The sequence below is a fragment of the Triplophysa rosa genome, linkage group LG4, assembly GCF_024868665.1.
Source record: "Triplophysa rosa linkage group LG4, Trosa_1v2, whole genome shotgun sequence".
Classification (NCBI taxonomy): Eukaryota; Metazoa; Chordata; class Actinopteri; order Cypriniformes; family Nemacheilidae; genus Triplophysa; species Triplophysa rosa.
Genome location: NC_079893.1, coordinates 16585030 through 16606655, shown reverse-complemented (window position 1 = coordinate 16606655; position 21626 = coordinate 16585030). Strand labels below are relative to the sequence as shown.

General features: G+C 51.7%; 2 protein-coding genes across 4 annotated transcripts in view; one reads left to right on the top strand and one right to left on the bottom strand.

Moving 5' to 3' along the window:
• Window positions 1–3870: 3870 nt before the first annotated feature.
• Window positions 3871–13408, top strand: LOC130552612 (uncharacterized). The gene is made up of 2 exons (XM_057330998.1): window positions 3871–4105; window positions 4218–13408. Exon 2 carries the CDS (start codon window positions 11063–11065, stop codon window positions 11999–12001), a length of 939 nt encoding a protein of 312 aa, XP_057186981.1. The 5' UTR covers window positions 3871–4105; window positions 4218–11062; the 3' UTR covers window positions 12002–13408.
• Window positions 13409–13517: 109 nt separating this feature from the next.
• The window catches only part of itga6b (integrin, alpha 6b), a 315524-nt gene continuing 307415 nt past the window's right edge, over window positions 13518–21626 (bottom strand). For all 3 annotated transcript variants that reach the window (XM_057330982.1, XM_057330984.1, XM_057330983.1), the window contains 2 exons: window positions 19855–19980; window positions 13518–14511 (listed from right to left, as the gene is read on the bottom strand). In XM_057330982.1, coding sequence (XP_057186965.1) covers window positions 14437–14511; window positions 19855–19980 — 201 coding nt within the window. In that variant the 3' untranslated portion in view covers window positions 13518–14436. The remainder of the gene's footprint in view (window positions 14512–19854; window positions 19981–21626) is intronic.

Here is a 21626-nt window from a genome sequence, read left to right as displayed (position 1 = left end):
GATGTCGAGATGTCGGCCATGCTTTCCCGGGCCGCCGTGTGCATTGGGTTAGAGTGCACTCCGGTGCCTCTAAGAAGCGACCCTGATGGGAAGACCCCAGGGAGGTTAACACCATCGGGCCCGTTTCCAGCCATATCAACGCTGGACGGTGGACGGGACGGTTCCTGCCCCGTTCCAACATCAGGGGGCCTAGCGCCCACTTTTTCACAAAAAGAGTTTCCTATCTCCCTGGGTGTTCTTCACAGCCGCTCTCACCCTCTGTCAGACGGTGTTCGGCCACTCGACATTGCGTCTTGGCGAGGCACAACATCGAATGTATTTGGCAGCCCTCAGCACTCTCAAATCGACGGTGAAGGGACCTGCATTGCCAGGCAGGCAAACCAGCAGAGCCAGTCTTCTTCCCGGGGGCCCCCCGGCGAGAGACCCGCACTGCCAGCCATCGAACCACCCCCCGGGGGGTCGATGAAGCAGATCGTTCCCTTAGTCCCCCTGTCACGGTCCCTGGGAGCTTGGCTCGAGCTTCCCACACCGTCACGGTGGCTGAGAAGGACGATCCGTCTCGGCTACGCGATCCAGTTCGCCAGAAACCCGCCCAAGCTTCGGGGCATCCTCGCCACCTCGGTCAGAGGCCGGGAGGCTCCCATACTACGGGGCGAAGGGTGCGATCGAGTCCGTCCCCTCAGCCAAGATGTCCAAGGGGTTTTACAGCCCTTACTTCATCATCCCCAAAAAAGGCGGGGGGGGTGCGCCCCATCCTAGATCTGCGTACCCTGAACAGACACCTGCACAAGCTGCCGTTCAGGATGCTCGCGCAGAAGCGCATCCTGGCATCTGTCAGATGTCAGGATTGGTTCATGGCAATCGACCTGAAGGACGCTTACTTTCATGTCTCGATTCTCCCTCGTCATCGCCCGTTCCTACGGTTCGCTTTCGAGGGTCGGGCATATCAGTACAGAGTCCTCCCCTTCGGTCTGTCTCTGTCTCCACAAGTCTTTACGAAGATCGTGGAGGCCGCCCTCTCTCCCTGAGGGGAGAGAGGTGTGCGGGTACTCAACTATCTCAGCGACTGGCTCATCTTGGCACACTCGTGAGATCTGTTGTGTGCACACAGGGACCTGGTGCTCCGGCACCTAGATCGATTGGGACTACAGGTCAACCGAGAGAAGAGCAAGCTCTCCCCCGTGCAGAGCATCCTCTATCTTGGTGTGGAACTCAACTCTGTCACCATGACAGCGCGAGTGTCCGCATTACGCGCCCAGTCGGTGTTGAACTGCCTGGATCATTTCACGCAGTCAGCGGTTCCCCTGAAACTATTTCAGAGGCTCCTGGGACACATGGCATCCTCGGCGGCGGTGATACCCCTCGGGTTGATGCACATGAGGCCGCTTCAACACTGGCTCCAGAGTCGAGTTCCCTGGAGAGCGTGGCACACCGGCAGCAGGCAGATGGTGATTACGCCTCGCTGCCGACGCACCCTAACCCCGTGGTCTTCCATGACCTTCCTTCGGGCAGGGGTAGCCCTAGCGCAGGTTACGAGGCATGTCGTGGTGACAACGGACGCCTCCCTGCAGGGTTGGGGTGCAGTGTGCAACGGGCACGCATTGTCGGGGCTTTGGACGGGCCCCCGCCTGCGCTGGCATATCAATTGCCTAGAGTTGTGGGCTGTGCTACTTGCACTGAAGAGGCTGCAGCCTCTCGTGCAGGGCAAGCACGTGCTGGTCCGGTTGGACAGCACTACTGCAGTAGCGTATATCAATCGTCAGGGTGGCGTTCGCTCACTGCAGTTAACACGACTCGCCCGACGCCTCCTCCGGTGGAGTCAGCAGGTGATCCGCTCCCTGCGTGCCACGTATATCCCAGGCGACCTGAACCAGACAGCCGACGCGCTCTCTCATCAGTCTACGCCTCGCGGAGAGTGGCGACTCCACCCCGCGCAGTCCAGCTCATTTGGGTGCAGTTCGGGCAGGCCCAGGTAGACCTGTTTGCCTCCCTCGAAACCACCCATTGCCCGCTTTGGTACTCTCTGACCAAGGGACCCCTCGGCACGGATGCCCTAGCGCACAGCTGGCCGCGAGACAAGCGGAAGTACGCCTTCGCCCCAGTGAGCCTCATTGCACAAACCCTGTGCAAGGCCAGGGAAGAGGAGCAGCAAGTGTTACTCATTGTGCCACACTGGCCCAACCGGACTTGGTTCTCGGAGCTAATGCTCTTGACGACAGCTTCCCCCCTGGCCGATTCCCCTGACGAAGGAGCTGCTTTCCCAGGGGAAGGGCACGTTATGGCATCCCAGGCCAGACCTCTGGAACCTCCATGTCTGGCCCCTGGACGGGACGAGGAGATCCTGAGTGGTCTGCCCCCGGTGGTGCGACTGTACGCCTACAAGTGGCGCCTCTTCTCGACCTGGTGTGCTTCTCGAGGAGAAGACCCACGGAGTTGTGCGATCGGGTCCGTGCTGTCCTTCCTACAAGAGAGACTCGAGACTAACCTCTCCCCCTCCACACTGAAAGTGTATGTATCCGCCATTGCTACTCATCTCAACTCAGTTGCTGGAAAGTTTCTAGAACAGCACGACCTGGTCATTAGATTCCTAAGGGGTGCGAGGAGGCGTAACCTGCCTCGTCCGCGCTCCATACCCTCTTGGGACCTGGATGTAGCCCTGACAGGACTCACCAGGCCCCCCTTCGAGCCCCTAGGGGATGCCTCTCTTCTTCATCTTACGATGAAGACGGTTCTCCTTATGGCGCTCGCCTCCATCAAGAGGGTAGGGGATCTAAAGGCTTTCTCCGTGTCCCCTGACTGCCTAGAATTCGGACCCAGGGATTCTTACGTTATCCTGAGACCTCGGCCCGGCTACGTGCCCAAGGTTCCCACTGCTCCCTTTCGGGACCAGGTGGTGAACTTACAGGCGCTCCCCACTGGGGAGGAAGACCCAACCCCGTCCGTGTTGTGTCCAGTACGCGCGCTGCGCCTCTACTTAGACCGCACACAGAGCGTCAGGAGCTCGGATCAGCTCTTTGTCTGTTTCGGAGATCAGCAACAGGGGAGAGCTGTCTCCAAGCAGAGGTTGGCCCACTGGATTGTGGACGCTGTCAAGGCAGTTTACCAATCCCTAAATCGCCCGTGCCCCCTAGGAGTGAGGGCCCACTCCACCCGGGGTGTTGCCTCCTCTTGGGCTTTGGCACGGGGGGCCTCTCTCGCAGACATTTGCAGAGCTGCGGGTTGGGCTACACCCAACACCTTCGCGAGGTTTTACAACCTCCGCGTAGAGCTGGTGTCAGCCCGCGTCCTGCATGGCCACATGTAGGACCGGCAACTGGAAGGGTGTACGCCTGTTCGGTTCTTTTCCCCCTCTCTCGAGTGGGTCAGTATACTGTTTCAGCCTCCATTCTTTCCCCACTGGGCGAAGAACAGGCACTCCATCCATCACTAAGCAAGCACCCTCTGGGGCGGGCTGGGCAGAGCAGCCCTGCCCCTTAGGCCGGGAATCCCGGAGTTATTCGCTACATAGCTCTAACCGGACCTAGTGCTACCAGACGTTGCAACCCCCCAGTAGGGCGGTTCCGTCTGATGTATTTTCATGCTGGTTCCCACCTTGGTAACCCATGACCTCCCCGGGTGGACCTCCACCTCGCGGTTTTCTCTTCAGCCGCACTTTCTTCCCATGAGTTCTTCCCCATCGGTGAGACCATGTTGGCATCTCCACTAGACTCCTCCCTGCGGTAGGAAGTGGTCTCTGTAGCGCATCCCCCACTTGAGGAAGTAGCGCTTACCCAGTGCCTTACGGTTCCGGATGGCTTCTCGCTGTTAGAGAAACAAGGCCGCCGCCTGTGAGGCCGAANGTAGCGCTTACCCAGTGCCTTACGGTTCCGGGCGGCTTCTCGCTGTTAGAGAAACAAGGCCGCCGCCTGTGAGGCCGAAGGCAGGGGCCTTCCCACCTTTCTAGAAAGCTCTGGGACTCCCTACCTACCCACTGGTAGGTTACAATTTCGTGGTAGCGTTCACGGCTGACACGCCCAGGCCAGTCACCGTTGCTTCGTTGAGATTGTGACAGGGCACAGTGTTATGGCGTTTTCCATTGGAACCCCATCTGTCGGTTCGACACAACGTCGAGAGACCGACAGAAAGGGAACGTCTCGGTTACGTTTGTAACCTCGGTTTCCTGATGGAGGGAACGAGACGTTGTGTCCTCTTGCCACAACACGTGCTGTCCTCTGCAGCAGTCGTGAGAGGTCTCAGGCTCCTCAGAACTAAGGTGAATGAATGATGCACGCCCTTTTCTAGGTAGTCGGAAGCGATTGGTTCTCAGGGACGAACCCCATCTGTCGGTTCAACACAACGTCTCGTTCCCTCCATCAGGGAACCGAGGTTACAAACGTAACCGAGACGTTTTCCACACGGTTGTAACCTAAAGATGCGAGTGGTATAAGGGATTCGTTTATCTCTCTAACCAAAGATTCAATATCATCATAATAACCGTTTTTTATAGGGTAACGTGATGGATTCATCACGGATTCGCCATCATGTGTATACTTCTTGAAACTCACACCTTTGAGGAGTGGGGTTATGTTATTTATTTTAAAAAATGCCACTTCAGTATTAAATGTGTACCATGTTCTAGGATATTAAATTTCAACAATGCCAAGCTCCCATTTACCTTTCATACGTAACGGGTTGGCTAGACATGTCCTATAATTAGAAATAGTATTGTGTGGGTACACTGACAACAAGGCATTGCAGGGTAGCGCGACATAAAACCCACCATCAGTCATGTCAGTCTGTCTTCTTTTTCTTGAATGCCGTGGGTCTCTACGCACGCACATTTAAAGCATCAACGATTTTGTATTTAAACAAAGGTTTAACACGATGCACTCCCCTAGGACCGTAAAGATTTTGAAACACCACAGCTTCATTGGCTTTGTTAACATCCACGGGTCTCATTTTAATACTTCTATGACAACTGGTGTTGTAACCCAGCGTGAGATCTTGTAACACATCGACATAACGCTTCATATTAGCGGCTGTTAAATATCTCCACATTCTACTTTTCAGAGTTCTATTAAGACGTTCAACAATGCTGGCTTTTAAATCTGAGGATGTAGCAAAATGTTGAATATTATACTTTTTAGAAACACCCTGAAACTGTTTATTAAAGAATTCACGGCCTAAATCGGTCTGTAGACGTAAAGGGACGATCCCTTCATCAAGTATAGACTCAAAAGCTTTTGACACTTCGTAACCGGACTTGTTCTTCATGACGCGAGTCCACGCATATTTACTAAACACATCGATACATGTCATCAGAAATTTTAAACCATCGTTTTCCACGGAGTAGGCAGACATATCAACCAAATCCGCCTGAAACTGTGTGTTCACACCGTAAACAATTACTCTGTTTCTCTTGTATTTTAGAGGAGCCACTTTATGTAAAGTGTATGCATCCTCCGAGGATAGCCAGTCTGAAATTTGTTTATCAGTTAGACAAACCCCTGCATCATTTAATACACCCTGTTTTAAACGTTTTTTACCACCTAAAGGCCCTGGATTAGAAGGTGTGTAATAAACCTTTTTCATGAGCTCAGACATGTTGTCATATCAACAGACGCAGATAAATAAGGCATTCTATTTTAAAAACAACGTTTTTATTTTCGAAAATACATCAATAAAAAAATTAAAAAAGAAAAATACATTCACAGACTGTCTATATAAACAAGAAAACGAATACATGTGAGAATATATTTATCGGTCATGTGGTCACTCACAAGTTCAACAATTTCACAGACCTCATTCTGACCTTTTTTCTCGGATATCAGGTTTATACATATATCAACAGTATCAATATTGCGATGGCATGTGCTACATCAAATACATTATCATTTTCACACAATGTTTTTAACACTTTTCTGATGAACACGACAGATGAATCGCCACCTGTGATACATGGCTGTGTCAGATGAACCCACGAGTCCGACAAATTTCTCACAACTATCATTTCATTCTTTAAACTGTTTACACGTCTGGCATTACATACAACATAGTCTGAAGGACCACGCTTATCAACATTATCATATATCACACAGTACAGAAGATTAACTATTTCACGTTTGTAATATATTTTAAACACACGTTTGACAAAACCAAAAATGCATGTGTTCCCCATCCCACTCACACGCTGAGATTACCAACACCACTTTTCCAGAAATCCACAGCGTCGTTGACAACTTTCTCACACTGCTTATCCACGAGTTTATCAGTGATTTCGTTAAGTTTCTCCACGATAAAGGGCTCGCCCCGTAGCTCACATAGAATAGCTTCTACGGCCCCTTGAATTCTCTGGGGGTGAGGTCTTAGACCGTAGGTGGTTAACGCATGAACAATACTGTTTAAACTGAGGGTTGAACAGTTTTCTTGATAGTTCTTCAAAGTATCCTTCTAAGAAATAGGGTGATGGTTCAAATAGACACGAGTGCTGCATCTGACTCGGATGATCGATCTCACAGCCGTTACACAAGTCTTTGAGTTTTGTGTTAACTATGTATGACATCAGAACGTCCACGATGGCTTTTATTATTTTAAAACCATCCTCTCCGATACATCCATCCACAACATCTGGGGATCCTACTGCCTCGGCGATGTCTTGACTACGAGTCGTGATGAATGTGAGGTTGTGATACCCCAACTCGGCGCAGAATTTATCCAACCAAACGGTGCTAGAATGATGCTGTGAGATTTCAGATCCCCCGGTACTGGCCTCACACATCGCTGGTGAGTGTTCGCTGGTATAGCATGTGTCTGCAGACTCCTGGGACATGGTGAGTTGTCGGTGGTTGTGTTGTAGGGTTTTCTGAACAGCTGCTTTTCATTGGTTTGTAGCACGGGGCGGTGTCAGACGTTGTTTGTCAACAGATCCATTTCCGGCTCAAACAATTTAACTCTCACAGAGTTGTACTGATCACGCAGCTTACACCATTTAAACATATTGTTAATGTCTGTAAAAACGTCACCAAGCACACACACATCTCTCCACTGAAACATAATTTTCAAATCATAACAAACGCCAGCACCCGGCGAAACTGTACCATTGTTGACATCCGTTATCTCAGAACCAAATCCACATAATATATACAAAGAATCTTCAGGGCTCTTTCCGCATTCGTCGGCGAACATACGATACCACACACCGGGTATCACGCTGCACCATTCTCCGATGAACATTGCATCCTGGCGATATCTGTTTAGGTCACTCCAAACATAATTGTAAAACAATGCCCAATCTTGCGCCGGGAAAAATAGACACGGGTCAAGACCGACCCTCTCCATCCCTTGTTCGGTGCTGTACAACGACACACAGCATCTCGCCTTGTCAAACTCAAACTCCCAATGCGATTACCGGCTAGTGGAAAATCCCGTTTTATAGGCTCTTCATTTTCATGTATAAAACTTGTTATATGAATACGCTCCGCACGCCTCGGAGCAAAAGTCAAATTTACAGTTCCCTTTCTGTCGGTCTCTCGACGTTGTGTCGAGCCGACAGATGGGGTTTGCTCTTGAGAACCTATCAACTTCTGACTAGTTTAGAAAAGGCCAATGAAATTGGCGAATGAAATTTGCATGCCGGACTCCGCCCCCGGATATCCGGGTATAAAAGGGAGACGGCGTGCTGCATTCATTCACCTTTTGTTCTTCGGAGCCTTCACACTAATCGACTTCGAGACTTTACTGCTGGAATCTTACGACGTGGTGCAGCGGACGGTCCCTTCCTGCAGCGACTTCCCCTGGGCGTCTCGGCAGTGCCAGGAGTGTTCGAGTGTTTTTTTTTCTAAAAGAGCAAATTTCTCCAGCGTGGCATGTCCCGCTGTTCTCATGGGTGCAACACACTCATCGAGGAGGGGGACGGACACGGTGTCTGCTTCCAGTACGCTGGGGCAGACGTTGTGGATACGTCCTGCCCGCACTGCGGGCGGTTGACGATTCAGACGTTGCGTCACAGGCGGCTGTGTTCCCACGGGACTCAGCCACCACCTTGTTTGCTCCCCGTTCCGTGACGGCAGGACTACGGCCCTGCCGCCCGCTACGGCAAGCAGCGAGGGTGATATGAGGATTACTGTGAGCGTTAATACGCCAGCCACTGGCTCACGGACCGTTCGCACCTCGTCTAGCTCGTCTGACCGTTCCCCAGGAGACGGTCCCACCGTCATTTTCCCCAACCACGTATTCGGACACGATGCGTGGTAATGAGATGTCTCTTGCAGCATCGGGGGGTGACGTACTGCCATCCGACTCGATTCCAATGATTCCTCGGGCTCCCTCCCTCGGGGGGTCGAGCCCAGGAAGAGGCAAAAGTCAAAATGTCAGCCATGCTTTCCCGGACCACCGTGAGCATTGGGTTGCAGTGCCCGCACTGCCTCTCCCAGCGCTCGAGGCTGGTTACATGGTGCCTCGGGTTTGAGCGCGGCTCCAGGCCGCGCCCGCCCCCAGTGCCGTGTTTACCGGAAGTGCATGAAGAACTTAGTAAGACCTGGAACTCCCCTTTCCGGCACGTTCACGTCAAACAAGTTCTGTCACCCTCTCTTCCCTCGAGGGTAAGGCAGCTAGAGGATACGTCGATGTCCCCCGAGTGGAGCATGCCGCCGCGGTGCACTCGTGCCCGCAGGCGGCGGCCACCTGGGGGGGCTCAACCTAGACTCCCGTCCAAAGCATGGAGGGTCTCGGCATCTCCGGTGTCGAGAGCTTAAATTGCTGCGGGCCAAGCTGCCTCCTCTCTCCACGCTATGGCTCCTGCCAGGCCAAGGCATTGAGAGAGCTCCACGAGGGTAAGACCGACCCAGCGCTTATGCAGGAACTCCACGCCACCACCGACCTCGCTCTATGGGCGACCGGAGGTGACCGCGCGGGCCTTGAGTCGGGCGATGTCCACACTAGTGGTCCATGAGAGAGAAGGTCTGCCTTCTCGACGCAACCATCTCGCAAGGGGGGGCTGTTTGGTGATACTGTTGAGCCGCAGTTCTCGACAGTAAAGAACCAGACAGAGGATATCAAGCATATCCTCCCTCGCCGCGACTCGGCCGCCTCGGCCGTCGAGTCCCGTGCACCATCTGCTTCCCAGCAACCCTGGTCCTCTTCGACGCCCTCCGGCTCTGGTGCCCTCCACTCAGGCTGCCCCCTGGGAAGGGACATCGAAGAGGAGACCATCGCCCCGTCAGCAGCCATGGCGAAAGCAGAAGCGGCCCTCATGGGAAGACCCCAGGGAGATCGAGAATACCATCGGACCCGACACCAGCCATTCCATCGCTGGGTGATCGATCCGGGACGGTACCTGCCCCGTCCCAACAGCCCACTCTCTTAAGAGTTTCTTCTCTCTCTGGGTCTTTATCACAGCCGCTCTCACCCTCTACACTATGGTGCTCGGCAACTCGATGTTGCGTCACGGCGAGACCCAATGTCGAGGATAATCAGTAGCCCTCAGCACTCTCAAACAACAGTGTGTTGTGCTACATAATCACCAGGCAGGTAAGCAGCAGAGCCGATCTCTGGGGGCCTCCCCACGGCAAGGGATCCGCAATGCTCGCCATCGAACCACCCCCTGGGAGGTTGATGAAGCAGATCATACCCCTAGCCCCTGTCTCGGTCCCTGGGAGCCTGACTAGAGCCCCCAAACCATCACGGTGGCTACGGGATACGATCCGTCTCGGCTACGCGATACAACTTACCAGATGCCCGCTCAAGTTCAGGACATCCTTTCAACCTCAGTCAGAGGTTAGGATGCTCCTGTGCTTCGGGCCAGGGTCACAACCCCTCTGGCAAGCAATCGTGCTCATCCCTCTAGCCGGGATGTTCAACGGGTTTTGCAGCCCATACTATATTGTCCCCAAAAAGGGGGGTTGCTAGATCTGTGTACCCTGAACAGGCACCTACTTCAGGATGAGAAAAGAGCAAACTCTCCCCTGTGCAGAGCATCCTCTTTCTCGGTATGGAACTCGACTCCGTCCCCATGACAGCGTGACTGACTCAGAGCGCGGTCAGTCAGTGTTGAACTTCCTGAAGCACTTCAGGCAGTCAGCTGTCCCCCTGAAACAATTCAGAGGTTCCTGGGCACATGGCATCCTCGGTGGGGGTGGTCCCCTCGGGTTGATGCACATGCGACCGCCCCAACACTGGCTACTGAGTCGGGTTCCCTGGAGAGCGTGGCACACCGGCAGAAGGCGTATGGTCATCACGCCTCTCTGCTGACGCACCCCAACCACCTGGTCTTCAATGACCTTTTTGGTGGACAGGATCCCCCTAGGGCAGCAAGGCACGTCGTGTGACGACGGTTGCCTCCCTGCAGGGGTGGGGTGTCGTGTGCAACGGGCAAGCAGTGTCGGGGCGGTGGACGTGCCCCCGCCTGCGTTGGCATATCAACTGCCTAGAGTTGTTGGCTGTGCTACTTGCACTGAAGAGGCTGCAGCCTCTCGTGCAGGGCGAGCACGTGCTGGTCCGGTCAGACAGCACAACTGCCGTGGCGTATATCAATCGACAGGGTGGCATTCGCTCACGGCAGCTAACACAACTCGCCCGATGCCTCCTCCTGTAGAGTCAGCAGGTGATCAGCTCCCTGCAAGCGACACATATCCCAGGCGACCTGAACCAGACAGCCGACGCGCTCTCTCGTCAGTCGACGCCTCGCGGAGAGTGGTGACTCCATCCCTGCGCAGTGTGGCTCATATGGGAGCAGTTCGGCCAGGCACAGGGGGACCTGTTGCCTCCCCGGAATCCTCCCATTGCCCGCTTTGGTACTCCCTGACCGAGGGACCCCTCGGCATGGATACCTTAGCGCACAGCTGGCCGCGGGGTAAGCGGAAGTATGTCTTCCCCCCAGTGAGCCACATTGCACAGGTCTTGTGCAAGGCCAGGTAAGAGGAGCATCAAGTGGTACTAGTTGCGCCCTATTGGCCCAACCGGACTTGGTTCTCGGAGCTAAGGCTCTTGACAACAACTCCCCCCTGGCCGATCCCCCTGGCAAAGGACCCCCTTTCCCAGGGGAAGGGGCACGTTACGGCATACCAGGCAGACCCCTGGAACTTCCATGTCTGGACGGGAAGAGGAGATCCTGAGTGGCCCACCCCCTGGGGTTGGGACACCACTCAGACTAGGGCCTCGGCCACTAGGCGTCTATACGCCCATAAGTGGTGCATCTTCTCGTCCTGGTGCTCTTCTCGAAGAGAAGGCCCACGGAGTTGCTCGATCGGGAACGTGCTTTCCCTTCCTCAAGAGAGACTGGAAAATAACCTCTCCCCCCTCCACACTGGAAGTGTATGTAGCCGCTACGGCCGCTCATCACGACCCAGTTGCTGGGAAGCCTCTGGGACAGCACAACCTGGTCATTAGGTTCCTAAGGGGGCACGAGAAGGCTACCGACTCATCCGCGCTCCGTACCCTCTTGCGACCTAGGTGGCGGGCCTCAAGAGGCCCCCCTTTCGATCCCCTCGGAGCTGCCGCTCTTTCTCACCTCACGATAAAGACGGCTCTCCTGATGGCGCTCACCTCCAAGAGGGTAGGGGACCTACAAGCACCCTCCATGTCCACAGATTGCCTAGAACTCTGGCCCGGTGTTTCTCACGTTATCCTGAGACCCCGGTCCGGCTACGTGCCCAAAGTTCCCACCACTACCCCTAGAGACCAGGTGGTGAACCTGCAGGCGCTCCCCACCGGGGAGGAAGACCCAACCCGATCCGTGTTGTGTCCAGTACGCGCACTGCGCCTCTACTTGGACCGCACGCAGAGCTTCAGAAGCTCTGAGCAGCTCTTGTCTGTTCTGGAGATCAGCAGAAGGGGAGGGCTGTCTCCAAACAGAGGTGACGCACTGGATCGTGGATGCCGTCGCTACGGCATACCGATCTCAAGTTCGCCCCTGCCCATTAGGAGTGAGGCACACTCCTCATGGGCACTGGCTCAGGGCACCTCTCTGGCAGACATCTGCAGAGCTGCAGGTTGGGCTACGCCCAACACCTTCGCGAGGTTCTAATACCTACGCGTGGAACCGGTGTCAGCCCGCGTCCTGCAGGGCAACGTGTAGGACCGGCAGCCGGTAGGGCGTACGCCTGCGAAAGCCCTTCCCCCTTCCTCTAGGGGGATCAGCGGCTATAATGCTCTGGGACCCCCTACCTCTCCACTGGACGGTTACAATTTCGTGCTAGCGCTCACGTCTGACTCACCCAGGCCAGTCAGCATCGCTCCGCTAGAGATTGTGACGCGGCACAGCACTGTGGCGTTTTCCATAGGAACCCCATCTGTCGGCTCGACACAACGTCGAGAGACCGACAGAAAGGGAACGTCTTGGTTATGGATGTAACCTCAGTTCCCTGATGGAGGGAACGAGACATTGTGTCCTTCTTGCCACAACGCTGGCTGCCCACCGCAGCGGTCGAGGGATGCTCAGGCTCCTCAGTCCAAAATGTGAATGAATGCAGCACGCCATCTCCCTTTTATACCCGGATATCCGGGGGCGGAGTCCGGCATGCAAATTTCATTTGTCAATTTCATTGGCCTTTCTAAACTAGTCAGAAGTTGATAGGTTCTCAAGAGCGAACCCCATCTGTCGGCTCGACACAACGTCTCGTTCCCTCCATCAGGGAACTGAGGTTACATCCGTAACCAAGACGTTTCCATACCCACGTCAGTAGACGAACCGGCATTGACATTTTTAGGAGTCTCAGCACTGGATAGAGCCATTGTAGCACGTTAAGACGCATATTGAAGTATCTGATTTAAATAGCGAAAAAACTAACAGTATTTAAGCAACTACTGCCACACCCCCCACTAGGTTTTCACATTAAGGTGTGAAAACAGTGGGTTGTCAGGACATCAGGATGTCAGGCCATGGGTTAGATAGACAACTACAGGGGGTACAACAACACAGCCATAAAATATAAACTGTCAAACAAGACTGACAGATCATAAAAAAACCCAGCCTAATTTGATTGACTGGTCAAATGACTTTGCCTGGGATTGTATGGGGACAGTCACACTTTGATAAGATTGCAGACCTCAAGTCTCAATTCACTCACTTACATGATAAAAATCTTAAACCTGGAGCCAACTTACTCTTAGATGAAAAACCACATACATATTATTTTATCTCTCTCTAATTTACAAACACAACCGTCTTTCACAAATTAGACTATAGTAAAATCAAACACACCTTTTTGATTAGGGAATGATGGGGGGGGGGTTGGGGGTGTAGGTAGTTAACCCCACTGAAGGAAGGGTTGGGGCAGAGGAGACTCAACAACAGTCATAAAACATAAATGTCATCAAGATTGACAGGCCATAAAAGTCTCCGTTTGAGTGACTGGTTGACAGAACTTTGATAGGGGGTCATAAATCAATCAAAATTTTGACACAAGGTATATGATTATACTACTTACGCCGATAGATTTGCGCAGCGCCGCATTAAGTTGAATGTGCCTATTCCAGGTTTTATCAGAGTTGGGGTTAAAGTCGGCAGGAAAATGGATCTTGTGGGCCAGAGTTGAGAACCACTGCATTAAAGGCTTTACAGTAGGAAAATAATCTTTGGTTTGGTTTGAATCGGGTTAGCAATAAGCAATGAGGAACTTCCGCTCTCATTCCACAATGTCAATCACTGTTTCTTCTCTGGAGGAATTATGTCCTCTGTTGCTATCATATAATACCTGAATTCTCTCTTTGTTCACACAGAATTATAAATGGATACGCTGTCATCATACTTTGAATGTTTGAAAAATCCCCACTGTTCAGAATGAAAGAGAATCCAAAATACAATGTCATGTCAACAATCCTTAAAATGAATATTTACAAGATAAGAATGACAAACAAATATTTTGATATATTGAGTGTATGCAGCATGGAAATTGGATGTACAACGTTTATGTGCAAAAAGCAAAGAGAAACCCAAGCAGGCAAGAGAAATATGCAAGTTTTAAAGGGATAGTTCACACAAAAATGTAAATTCTGTAATTTACTCAACTTCAGATTGTTTCAAACCTGTATAAATTTAGTTGTTCTGCTAAACCCAAAGGAATATATTTGGAAGAATGTCAGTATTCAAACAGATCTCATCCCCCATTGACTACCATGGCAGTAAATGGGGGATGAGATCTGATTTTTGGGGGGTGAACTGTCCCTTTAAAGTTTTAAAGAGCAAGACAGTCAGACTCTTAAATCAGAAATTAAATCACTTGCACCTGTAGCTGAAAAAGTCTGGAGAAAAACATCTATAAACCCCTTTCCCAAACAAAGATCTCGCACTGTATGTGATCTGTTTGCAATGCATTCCTTGTAGCATTTTTTAATTTACAGTATTTGTACAATAAAAGTCATTGACAAGCAACAGACTAAAGTGGTTTAGCAAGTGCAAATCCTATTATTAATGCTTCTGGCTCTTTTACCCTAAAACAGAGGTTCTCATTCTGTCTCCCTCTATGCATCTGAAGTCAGTCTCTCTTTTTTATGTTCATTATCCGGGACTTTGCTGCTTTTTCCGAAAAAACCACACTAAAAGGAACAAAGTTTTTTTTTATTAATATGTATATATGACAATTAAGAAAAAACATGATTGGCGTTTAAGACTTTGGGTGGTTTCCCATACAGGGATTAAGACTAGCCCTAGACTAAAATAAAGGTTAGAGCTGTCTAAATTGAAAACGTCTTGGTTACGGATGTAACCTCAGTTCCCTGATGGAAGGAACGAGACGTTGTGTCGAACCGACAGATTGGGTTTGTCCTTGAGAATCAGCTTCTGACTAGTTTAGAAAAGGCCAATGAAATTGGCGAATTAAATTTGCATGCCGGACTTCGCCCCCGGATATCTGGGTATAAAAGGGAGACGGTGTGCTGCATTCATTCACCTTTTGGCTGAGGAGCCTGAGAGCCTCTCACGACTGCTGCAGCGGGTGGCACGCGTTGTGGCATAAAGGACACAACGTCTCGTTCCCTCCATCAGGGAACTGAGGTTACATCCGTAACCAAGACGTTCCCTTTCTGACGGTCTCTCGACGTTGTGTCGAACCGACAGATGGGGTCCCTATGGAAAACGCCATGGCGCTGTGCCGCGTCACAATCTCTAGCGAAGCGACGGTGACTGGCCTGGGCATGTCAGATGTGAGCGCTACCGCGAAATTGTAACCCTACGAGTGGATAGGTAAGGGGTCCCAGAGCTTTTGGAAAGGTAGGAAGACCCTGCCTTCGGCCCTCATAGGTGGCGGCCTTGTTTGTCTAACAGCGAGAAGCCACCTGGTACCGTAAGGCCACTGGGTAAACGCTACTTCCTCAAATGGGGGACGCGCTACAGAGACCACTTCCTACCGTAGGGAGGAGTTTAGTGAAGATACCAACATGGCTTCGCCATTTAGGGGAGAACTCATGGGAGAAATGTGCGGACTGAAGGAGTTAACTGCAAGGTGGAGGTCCACCTAGGGGAGGTCATGGGTTACCAAGGTGGGAACCAATCATGAGGATACATCAGACGGAACCGCCCGATTGGGGGGGTTACAACATCCGGTAGGACCAGGTGCTGTTTAGAGCTATGTTGTGGACAACTCAGTTGGTGCCCGGACCCTCAGGAGGTGCTTGCTCAGTGATGGATGGAATGCCTGTTCTTCACCCAGTGGGGGAAGAAGGGAGGCTAAAATAGCACGCTGACCCACCTATAGGAAGGGGGGAAGGTGCTTTCGCAGGCGTACGCCCTATCGGCTGCCGGTCCTACATGTTGCCATGCAGGATGCGGGCTGATACCGGTTCTACGCGGAGGTTGTAGAACCTCGCGAAGGTGTTGGGCGTAGCCCAAACAGCAGCTCTGCAGATGTCCGCCAGTGAGGCGCCCTGAGCCAGTGCCCAGGAGGAGGCTACACCCCGGGTGGAGTGAGCTCTCACTGCCAGTGGGCACGGGCAACCTTGGGATCGGTACACCGTCGTGACGGTGTCCACAATCCAGTGCGCCAATCTCTGTTTGGAAACAGCCCTCCCCTTCTGCTGACCTCCAAAACAGACAAAGAGCTTATCAGAGCCCCTGAAGCTCTGCGTGCGGTCCAAGTAGAGGTGCAATGCGTGTACTGGACACAACACGGATGGGGTTGGGTCTTCCTCCCCGGTGGGGAGTGCCTGCAAGTTCACCGCCTGGTCCCGAAAGGGAGTGGTGAAAATTTTGGGCACATAGCCAGGCCGGGGTCTCAAGATCACGTGAGAATCACCGGGCCCGAATTCTAGGCAATCAGGGGACACGGAGAATGCTTGCAGGTCCCCTACCCTCTTGATGGAGGCGAGCGCCATCAGGAAACCATCTTCATCGTGAGATGAGAAAGAGCGGCATCTCCGAGGAACTCGAAGGGGGGCCTCTTGAGGCCCGCCAGGACCACATCATGGTCCCAAGAGGGTACGGAGCGCGGACGAGGCGGGTTCCGCCTTCTCGCGCCCCTTACAAACCTAATGACCAGGTCGTGCTGTCCCAGAGACTTTCCAGCAACTGGGTTGTGATGAGCGGCAATGGCGGCTACATACATTTTCAGTGTGGAAGGGGAGAGGTTAGTTTCAAGTCTCTCTTGTAGGAAGGACAGCACGTTCCCGATCGAGCAACTCCCCGGGTCTTCTCTTCGAGAAGAGCACCAGGACGAGAAGAGGCGCCACTTGTAGGCGTATAGGCGCCTAGTGGCCGGAGCCCTAGCCTGAGTGATGGTCTCTACCACCGCCAGGGTTAGGCCACTAAGGATCTCTTCGTCCCGTCCAGGGGCCAGACATGGAGGTTCCAGAGGTCTGGCCTGGGATGCCATAACGTGCCCTTCCCCTGAGAGAGCAGGTCCTCCGTCAGGGGAATCGGGCAGGGGGAGTTGTCGTCAAGAGCATTAGCTCCGAGAACCAAGTCCGGTTGGGCCAGTACGGTGCAACTAGTAGCACTTGATGCTCCTCTTCCCTGACCTGTGCAATGAGTCTCACTGGGGGAAGGCGTAGTTCCGCTTGTCCCGCGGCCAGCTGTGCGCTAGAGCATCCGTGCCGAGGGAAGCCTCGGTCAGGGAGTACCAAAGCGGGCAATGGGTGGTGTCCAGGGAGGTGAACAGGTCTACTTGAGAAAGAAAGGGAGTCGCCACTCTCCGCAAGGCGTCAACTGATGAGAGAGCGCGTCAGCTGTCTGGTTCAGGTCGCCTGGGATATGTGTGGCACGCAGGGAGCGGATCACCTGTTGACTCCACAGGAGGAGGCGTTGGGCAAGTCGTGTTAACTGCCATGAGCGAATGCCACCCTGGTGGTTGATATACGCTACGGAAGTTGTGCAGTCCGTCCAGACCAGCACCTGCTTGTCCTGCAAGAGAGGTTGTAGCCTCTTCAGTGCAAGTAGCACAGCCACCAACTCTAGGTAATTTATATGCCAGCGCAGGCGGGGGCCCGTCCAACACCTCGACACTGCGTGCCCGTTGCACACTGCACCTCAACCCTGCAGGGAGGCATCTGTTGTCACCACGACGTGCCTCGTAACCTGCCCGAGAGGGACCCCCATCCGTAAAAAGGTCATTGAAGACCAAGGGGTTAGGGTGCGTCGGCAGAGAGGCGTAATGACCATACGCCTACTGCTGGTGTACCACGCTCTACAGGGAACTTGACTCTGTAGCCAGTGTTGGAGCAGTCTCATGTGCATCAACCCGAGGGGTATTACCCCCGCCGAGGATGCCATGTGTCCCAGGAGCCTCTAAAATTGTTTCAAGGGGACCGCTGACTGCTTTAAATGTTCCAGGCAGTTCTACACTGACTGAGCGCGCTCTGTAGTCAGTCGCACTGTCATGGAGACAGAGTCAAGTTCCATACCAAGAAAGAGGATGCTCTGCACAGGGGAGAGCTTGCTCTTTTCTCGGTTGACCTGTAGTCCCAATCGATCTAGGTGCCGAAGCACTAGGTCCCTGTGTGTACATAACAGATCTAGCGAGTGTGCCAAGATGAGCCAGTCGTCGAGATAGTTTAGTACCTGCACACCTCTCTCCCTGAGGGGAGTGAGGGCGGCTTCCACGATCTTTGTGAAGACTCGTGGGGACAGGGACAGACCGAAAGGGAGGACTCTATACTGATATGCCCGACCCTCGAAAGCGAACCGTAGGAACGGGCGATGACGAGGGAGTATCGAGACATGAAAGTAAGCGTCCTTCAGGTCGATTGCCATGAATCAATCCTGACATCTGATAAACGCCAGTATGCGCTTCTGCTTGAGCATCCTGAACAGCAGCTTATGCAGGTGCCTGTTCAGGGTATGCAGATCTAGAATGGGGTGCAACCCCCGTCCTTTTTGGGGACGATGAAGTACGGGCTGTAAAACCCGTTGGACATCTCGGCTAGAGGGATGAGCTCGATCGCTTCCTTCGCCAAAAGGGTGGCGACCTCGGCCCGAAGCACGAGAGCATCCCTGCCTCTGACTGAGGTTGAGAGGATGCCCTGAAACTTGGGCGGGCGTCTGGTGAATTGGATCACGTAGCCGAGACGGATCGTTTCCCGTAGCCACTGTGACGGTGTGGGAAGCTCGAGCCAAGCTCCCAGAGACTGAGACAGGGGTACTCATCTGTGCCAGGTTGAGCCAGAGATGAAGAAGAAGAAGTTTTATTTATATAGCGCCTTTCCATAGCTTTAGGTCGCTTCACATAGTGCTATACAATACATTTGCACATCCACATTCACAATACAAACACATACATTGAGGGAAGTAAGGGCGGCAGAACTGGTTTGACATGAACGAGCCAAAAAAGTGGCGTTCCAGGTCTTACTCAGTTCCTCATGCACTTCCGGGAAGAATGGAACCGGGGTTGGGCGCGGCTTGGAGTCGCGCTCAGAGCCCAGGTACCATGTGTCCAACCGCGAGCGTTGGGGAAGAGGTGGTGCGGTGCACTGCAGCCCAATGCTCAGGGCAGCCTATGCAAGCATGGTTGGGAGCTGCAAGGAATCATCGGGGTCGGTTGCCAGCAGATCACCCTCCGATGCTGCGATCGACATCTCATCATCATCACGCACCGTTTCCGAATGCATGACTGAGGATCCAGACGGTGTGCAACCGCCTTCTTGGGAACTGTGAGACGGGGTGCGAGCGGTCCGCGAGCGCTTGGCTGACAGATTTACGCTCACAATAGCCCCCATATCACCCTCGCTGCTCGCCTTGGCGGACAATCGGGCCTTAGCCACTGTCGTCATGGCCCGGGAAGCAAGCGAGGTGCTGGCTGGTTCTCGGAAGAAGACAGCCACCCGTGACCACAACGTCTGGATCGCCATCCGCCCGCAGTGTGGGCAAGATGTGTCCACGAAGGCTGCCTCAGCGTGCTGTTGACCCAGACACTTGAGGCAGACATCGTGCCTGTCCCCCTCCTCGATGAGGGTACCGCACCCACGAGACATGCCACGCTGGAGAAATTAGCTCTTTTAGAAATCTCGAACACCTCTGGAACCGCTGAGACGCCCAGGGGAAGTCGCTGCAGGAAGGGACAGTCCGCTGCACCACGTCGTAAGATCCGGCAGTGTAGTAGAGATTTGTAATCTTGAAGATTCTTAATCATGAGCGAAGGCTCCGAAGAACAAAAGGTGAATGAATGCAGCACGCCGTCTCCCTTTTATACCCGGATATCCGGGGGCGGAGTCCGGCATGCAAATTTCATTCGCCCAACGTCAAGACCGACAGAAAGGGAACAGTTTGCACTGACATATCTTAAAATACACTCTTACCATTGGTTTGTCTAAAAATGCAAACAGGCAATGTTTTTAGGCAGGGCCTGTTTGTGAAAAATACTTAAATGTCTTAATTTAACTAAAGTCTAGTGCTGGCCTAATCTAATCCCTGTCCGGGAAACCACCCTTTAGTGTTTAGTCATGTGGTCTTACTTTCCAGAGCAGAAAGATCAGTAGACCCAGCAAAAGAAGTCCTAGTAAAATAGCCACCAGTATGACCCACCAGGGTAGACCACTGTACTGTGCTGCTTTACGGTCAGGAAACACAGTAACACGTACCTGGAATATTGAAAACCTTTACCAGCAATTAAATCATACATTCCCTTGACATGTCATTTATTTAGCAACAGTGTTGTGCAAGTTACTTCCAAACTGTAATACATTACAGACTACTTGTTACTGTTATTTAAAAGTAATCCCTTATCTTACAATATTACTGTCTCAGAATTGTAATACGTTACATGACTCCTGTATTACTTTTGAATTACTTTCACCAAAATAACTACAGAAGTAGAACTTATCATTTTAAAATAAGTCTTTGTATTTTTGTATTTTCAAAATACAAAATACTTTTTGCCAATCAACCTCTTTAGACTGCTGATTTCTTGAATTAACTAGGCTATTCACAAATAAATACAAAAAATACTAGATTAAATGCATTTAAATTCAAAATACTATTACAAAATAATAGTATTTTGTATTTCAAATGGATGTATTTGAAACACTGCCCATCCATGCAGTCTAATACAGAGGTTGATTGGCAAAAAGTATTTTAGTTTGAAAATACAAAAATACTAAGATTAAACACATTTAAATACAAAATACAATTTTTTTTTTCAAAGGTATTTAAATACAAAGTAGTCCCATCACTGAACTAGATTATATAGAATTCTAGCTAGTCATAGTGTAAACATTAGCATACCTTGTCATTGTTGCTGGTCACAGGGATCTTGCTAACTAGCTTCCTGAAAGCAGCGCAATGACCCCTCAAAACCCACCCAAAGGGAATGAAAACTAGCCCAATTATTTTCCGGTGTCAAATCAAAGTTAACAACTGCCAAAAGACGTTTATATTGCTATATTTACTTATCTGACTGGCTTCCTAGGTATTGTACATATTTTTCATTCTGATGAACTCAAAATATGTTTTGGGGATTTAGGAAAGCAAAAAAATCAGTGTCACCTTTGACTACCATTATATTTTTTTCTGCTATGGTAGTCAATGATGCCAAAGAATTTTCAGTTGCTAACATTCTACCAAATATATTTGTGTTAAACCGAACAAATACATTTATACAGGTTTCGAACAACTATCGGGTGAGTAATCCATAACCGAATTTTCGTTTTTGGGTGGAGTGTCCCTTTAAAAAAGATCCCATGTGTGCTCGAGGCCACGCACGGAAATGGACGAGAAACGTGTTTTCTCTTCGTAAGACATGCAAAAACTTGCTTAAGGAATAAGCATGGTTCCCTTTCTGTCGGTCTCTCGACGTTGTGTCGAACCGACAGAATGGGGTTTGTCTTGAGAACCTATCATCTTCTGAGTATTTAGAAAAGGCCAATGAAAATTGGTGAATGAAATTTGCATGCCGGGCTCCTCCCCGGATGTCCGGGTATAAGAGGGAAGCCAGCGTGCTCATTCATTCACCTTTTGTTCTTCAGAGCCTACGCATCTGGTGAGCTTCTCTATGATCTGGGTGATCATTCTTTCTGCTGGAATCTACGACGTGGACAGCGGACGGTCCCTTCCTGCAGTGACTCTCCCCTGGGCGTCTCGGCAGTTCCGGAGGTGTTCGAGCAATTTCCTTTTCTAAAAGAGCAAATTTCTCCAGCGTGGCTTGTCCCGCTGTTCTCATGGGTGCAACACACTCATCGAGGAGGGGGACGGACACAATGCCTGCTTCCAGTATGCTGGGGCAGACGTT

Excerpts from the sequence above, each read along its gene's own strand:
- LOC130552612 (XM_057330998.1), top strand. The coding sequence starts at position 11,063 with ATGTCTGGACGGGAAGAGGAGATCCTGAGTGGCCCACCCCCTGGGGTT.